The 6,000-nt window shown below is 49.2% G+C and overlaps 1 protein-coding gene across 1 annotated transcript in view; it reads left to right on the top strand.

Moving 5' to 3' along the window:
- Nucleotides 1–4,498: 4,498 nt before the first annotated feature.
- The window catches only part of LOC119928490, a 40,796-nt gene continuing 39,294 nt past the window's right edge, over nucleotides 4,499–6,000 (top strand). The window contains exon 1 of the mRNA XM_038746815.1: nucleotides 4,499–4,624. Coding sequence (XP_038602743.1) covers nucleotides 4,605–4,624 — 20 coding nt within the window. The 5' untranslated portion in view covers nucleotides 4,499–4,604. The remainder of the gene's footprint in view (nucleotides 4,625–6,000) is intronic.

The raw sequence follows: 6,000 nt of genomic DNA, 5'->3' as shown, positions 1-6,000 counted from the left end.
TACCCCACTCATTGTCATTGAACTGACACTGAGAAACACTGAGAAGCAGGGATGGCCTAGTGGAAAGAGCACAGGCCGGGGAATCAGAGGACCTGATTCTAATCCCGGCTCCACCAATTGTCTGCCATGTGACACTGGGCAAGTCACAATTTCTCCGGGCCTCAGTTACCTCTTCTGTAAAACGGGGATTAAATCCTTCTCCTTCCTACTTACACTGTGAGCTTTATGTGGGACAGGGACTGTATCCAACCCGATTATCTTGTATCTACCGCAGGGTTTAGTAGAGTGGCTGGCACATAGTAAGTGCTTAACAGGTCCTATTAAAAACAAATCAACAGTTAACTGTACGTGATTTTTATCATATCTGTCTGTTAACCCCAAACCCTGAATTCTAGGAATGCGCATATTCAGAGGTTTTTTTTAATGATATTTTTTAAGTACTTACTATGTGCCAGGCACTTTACTAAGCACTGGGGTAGATATACATTAATCAGGTTGGACACAGGCCCTCTCCCAGTGGAAAGAGCACGGGCTTAGGAGTCAGAGGTCATGGGTTCAAATCCCGGCTCTGCTGCTTGTCAGCTGTGTTACTTTGGGCAAGTCACTTAACTTCTCTGGGCCTCAGTTACCTCATCTGTAAAATGGGGATTAAGACTGTGAGCCCCAGGTGGGACAGCCTGATCGCCTTGTATCCCCCCAGCGCTTAGAACAGTGCTCCGCACATAGTAAGCGCCTAACCAATGCCATTATTATTATAGGGTTTGTAGTTTTAATCCCCATTTTACAGATGAGGTAACTGAGGCACAGAGAAGTTAAGTGGCTTGCCCAAGGTCACACAGCAAACAGTGGTACAGTCAGGATTAGAACCCAGGTCCTTCTGACTTCCAAGCCTGTGCTCTCCCCACCGAGCCACGCCGCTTTTCAAAAAATAGACCAACAAGAAGAGATTGACCGCTAGCATCGATAGTCATTCATTCAGTCACATTTATCGAGCGCTTACGGTGTTCAGAACACTGTACTAAGCACTTGGGAGAGTTCAATACAACAATAAACACCTTCTAGCTTTCCTAGCCCCTGTTTATGCCACGTTACGGTGGGGGTTTTTAGACCATGCTGACTTTCTCACACTAGAGAAACCACTTAAAATCCATCAAGCTCTTTAATTTTCCCCAAAGCTTTCACATCCCAGTCATCTCATTTCTTCCCCAAACATTCCTCCCCAAGGAGGGTGATGTGGCCTAATGGAAAGAACAAGGGATGGGAGTTTAGAAGACTTGGGTTCTAGTTCCAGCTCTACCACTGGCCAGCTTTATGACTTTGGGCAAGTCCCTTAAACTTTCTGGGCCTGTCTCCTTATCTGAAAATGGGTATAAGATCCCTGCTCTCCCCTCGCCTTAGATTGTGGGCCTTATCTGGGAGCGGGACTGTGCCTGGTCAGATCAGACAAGTGCTTGGTTTAATAAAAACCACCACCATCATCCCTGGTACCTATTGAGCTATATTAATTCAATTGTATTTACTGAGCCCTTATTGTGTGCAGAGCACTGTACTAAGCGCTTGTGAGAGCACAGTCAACTGATTTGGTAGACATGCCTCCTGTCCCACCATGAGCATACATTCAAGAGATGAGCCATTTTTAAAAAATGAAACTTCTCTAACCTTCCTCCCGTGTGACATCTTGCAAATTAGCTCAGCTTTCGTTCCTTCCTTCAATGCTGAGAAACTGCAATCTGGTTCTCAACAGTCGCTGAATGACACACATCCACTCTCTCTTTCTCTCTGGATAGAAAAGTGAATATAAAACCACATTTATCTTTCAATTAACTTCTCCTCCCCCACGGAGGCAGGCAAGTGTCAGAGGGAGGGGGTATCACGAGCTCGTTGTGGGCAGGGAATGTGTCTGTTTATTGTTCTACTGTTATACTGTAGAAGCAGCGTGGCATAATGAATAGAGCAATTAGGAGCTCGTGGCTTCTAATCCCGGCTCCGCCACTTGTCTGCTGTGTGACTTTGGGCAAGTCACTTCACCTCTCTGTGCCTCAGTTACCTCATCTGTAAAATGGGGCTTGAGACTGTGAGCCCCATGCGCTACATGGACATGACTGTGTCCAAACTGATGAGCTTGTAGAGTGCCTGGCACATAGTAAGCACTCAAACAGCCGGAAGCAGCGTGGTTTATCATCATCATCATCAATCGTATTTATTGAGCGCTTACTATGTGCAGAGCACTGTACTAAGCGCTTGGGAAGTACAAATTGGTAACAATTTGTTGAAGGGTCTAGTACCCTTCTAGACTGTGAGCCTGTTGTTGGGTAGGGACCGTCTCTATACATTGCCAACTTGTACTTCCCAAGCTCTGCACAATCAATCAATCAATCAATCAATCAATCAATCATATTTATTGAGCGCTGTGTGCAGAGCACTGTACTAAGCGCTTGGGAAGTACAAACACAGTAAGCGCTCAATAAATACGATTGAACGAATGAATGAAAAGAGCCTGGCCTTGGGAGTCAGAGATCATAGGTCATCCCAGTCCACCACTTGTCAGCTGTGTGGCTTTGGGCAAGTCGCTTAACTTCTCTGGGCCTCCCTTACCTCATCTGTAAAATGGGGACGAAGTTTGTGAGCCCCATGCGGGACAACCTGATTACCTTGTATCCGCCCAGTGCTTAGAACAGTGCTTGGCACTAACAAATACCATTATTATTATTATGAATAACAATAATAATAATAAACACGATTGAACTAATGTTATCGAAGTAGGGTGCAAAACAGGTTAACTGGTGTAAATCAGCCACAGGGTTCTTGTACCCAAGGTGGTGACGCAGAGAGGAAAAATGACTCGAAGACATGAGTTCATATAGAGCAGTAAAGAAGAAAAGTAGCTACCTGCCCTTTCACTTCCCGAGAGAGGTACGAGTGACAAGCAGCCCCGATTCCAGCCACTTCTTCCTCTTTTATTGGGTTTCAGATCCGAGCTACACAAAGGATTCCCGAGAATAGTGCCGCACATGAGGCCTTGGCATTCCTAGATCTCAAGTTAAAGTACAACCGTTTGCTTGTCATGGTTTGGTTAGTGTTAAAATCCCTGTTTACAAGATGTTATCAGGAGATAACGGTCAACACAGGATGGGGACATTCCAGAAAGAGAGGAGCCACTTTGGTTAATGTTACTTTACAAACACCGGAGTGCTTTCGGTCTGCACAAAATTGAGGGTTACTGTTGGTAGGCACAAGATGGAGTCAGTCATGCCAAGTTCGCTTGCGGACAACAACGAATGAGCATTTGTTTATGGGAAACATTGTATTTTCAGAAAAGCAGCCCTAAGGAAGTGGTGGGGAGCCACTTTGGTTAATGCTACTTTACAAACACAGGCGTGCTTTGGGTCTGCACAAAATTGAGGGTTACTGTTGGTAGGTACAAGATGGAGTCAGTCATGCCAAGTTCACTTGCGGACAACAACGAATGAGCATTTGTTTACGGGAAACATTGTATTTTCGGAATGCAGCCCTAAGGAGGTGGTGGGGAGCCACTTTGGTTAATGTTACTTTACAAACACAGGCGTGCTTTCGGTCTGCACAAAATTGAGGGTTACTGTCGGTAGGCACAAGATGGAGTCAGTCATGCCAAGTTCGCTTGCGGACAACAACGAATGAGCATTTGTTTACGGGAAACACTGTATTTTCGGAAAAGCAGCCCTAAGGAAGTGGTGGGGAGCCACTTTGGTTAATGTTACTTTACAAACACAGGCATGCTTTGGGTCTGCACAAAATTGAGGGTTACTGTTGGTAGGCACAAGATGGTGTCAGTCATGCCAAGTTCGCTTGCGGGCAAGCAGTGTGGCTCAGTGGAAAGAGCACAGGCTTTGGAGTCAGAGGTCATGGGTTCAAATCCCAGCCCTGCCAATTGACAGCTGTGTGACTTTGGGCAAGTCACTTCACTTCTCTGTGCCTCAGTTCCCTCATCTCTAAAATGGGGATGAAGACTACTTGGGACAACCTGATCACCCTGTTCCCCCCAGCGCTTAAAACAGTGCTTTGCACATAGTAAGCGCTTAACAAATACCATTATTATCATTCTCCCCCTTCTGGACTGTGAGCCCACCGTTGAGTAGGGACTGTCTCCATATGTTGCCAACTTGTGCTTCCCAAGCGCTTAGTCCAGCGCTCTGCACACAGTAAGCGCTCAATAAATGCGATTGATTGATTGATTGACAACAACGAATGAGCATCTGTTTACGGGAAACATTGTGTTTTCGGGAAAAGCAGCCCCAAGGAAGTGGTGGGGGCCAGGTTTGGGCAGGCGGCGCCCCCACCTTGACCGGCTCCAGAAAATGCAGAAGTGATGGGTCAATTGCCATTTGGGCAAGAGGATCCGTGGTGAGGGGGGCCAGGCCCCTTCGGGGAAACCACTCGGGGGGGAGGGAGGGTGAGGGGGGCCGCCACCGCTCCGGAAGTGATGTAACAGGAAAGGCAGGGCCCCCCACTCTGCCCGCGCTTCTCCCTCAGCCCCCTCCATCCCCTCAGAGTCTGGGCCATGTAGCCGCCACCGCCTCTCCCCTCCTTCGCCCGGGGAACAGGAGGTGGGGCGAGAGGAGGCCAACATGGAGCCGGAGGGGAGCAGGTCGGTCGGGGCACGGAGGAGGAGGAGGAGGAGGAGGAGGAGGAGATGGAGATGGAGATGGAGGAGGCGACGCCGTTGCTAGGCAACGGGCGGTCCTGCCGGCCGCGTAGGCCCCACTCGTACCCTCTGGACGGTCCCATCGCGACCCTCGGGCGGGGGGGGGGGGGGCGGACTGTACCAACGCCGTTGCTAGGCAACGGGCGGGCCTGCCGGCCGCCTAGGCCCCACTCGTACCCTCTGGACGGTCCCATCGCGACCCTCGGGCGGGGGGGGGGGACTGTACCAACGCCGTTGCTAGGCAACGGGCGGGCCTGCCGGCCGCGTAGGCCCCACTCGTACCCTCTGGACGGTCCCATCGCGACCCTCGGGCGGGGGGGAGGAGGGGCGAGGACTGTACCACCGGACGCCGGGGGCCTGAGGGGGAGGGAAGGCCAGGGCTGAACAATAATTAATAATAATAATAATGATGGTACTTGGTAAGCGCCTACCTTGGGCAAGTCACTTAACCAATCAATCAATCAGTCGTATTTACTGAGCGCTTACTGTGTGCAGAGCACCGGACTAAGCGCTTGGGAAGTCCAAGTTGGCAACACATAGAGACAGTCCCTACCCAACAGTGGGTAAACAGTCTAAAAAGTCACTTAACTTCTCCGAGCCTCAGTTCCCTCCTCTGTAAAATGTAGATGAAGACTGTGAAGCTCGCTCTCTTCCTCCCTTCAAGGCCCTGCTGAGAGCTCACCTCCTCCAGGAGGCCTTCCCAGACTGAGCCCCTTCTTTCCTCTCCCCCTCGCCCCCCTCTCCATCCCCCCGTCTTACCTCCTTCCCTTCCCCACAGCACCTGTATATATGTATATATGGTTGTACATATTTATTTATTACTCTATTTATTTATTTTACTTGTACATTTCTATCCTACTTATTTTATTTTGTTGGTATGTTTGGTTCTGTTCTCTCTCTCCCCCTTTTAGACTGTGAGCCCACTGTTGGGTAGGGACTGTCTCTATGTGATGCCAATTTGTACTTCCCAAGCGCTTAGTACAGTGCTCTGCACATAGTAAGCGCTCAATAAATAAGATTGATTGATTGATTGATTGAGCCCCCCCACGTGGGACAATCTGATCACCACGTATCCCCCCCCAGCGCTTAGAACAGTGCTCTGCACATAGTAAGCGCTTAACAAATGCCATCAAAAAAGTTGTATATATGTATATATATCACTTGTATATATGGGAAGAGCCCGGGCTTTGGAGTCAGAGGTCGTGGGTTCAAATCCTGGCTCTGCCACCTGTCAGCTGGGTGACTCGGGGCAAGTCACTTCACTTCTCTGTGCCTCAGTTCCCTCATCTGGAAAATGGGGATGAAAACTGTGAGCCCCA

The sequence above is a fragment of the Tachyglossus aculeatus genome, chromosome 5, assembly GCF_015852505.1.
Source record: "Tachyglossus aculeatus isolate mTacAcu1 chromosome 5, mTacAcu1.pri, whole genome shotgun sequence".
In the NCBI taxonomy this organism is placed as follows: Eukaryota; Metazoa; Chordata; class Mammalia; order Monotremata; family Tachyglossidae; genus Tachyglossus; species Tachyglossus aculeatus.
This window is presented reverse-complemented; position numbering and strand designations above follow the sequence as displayed.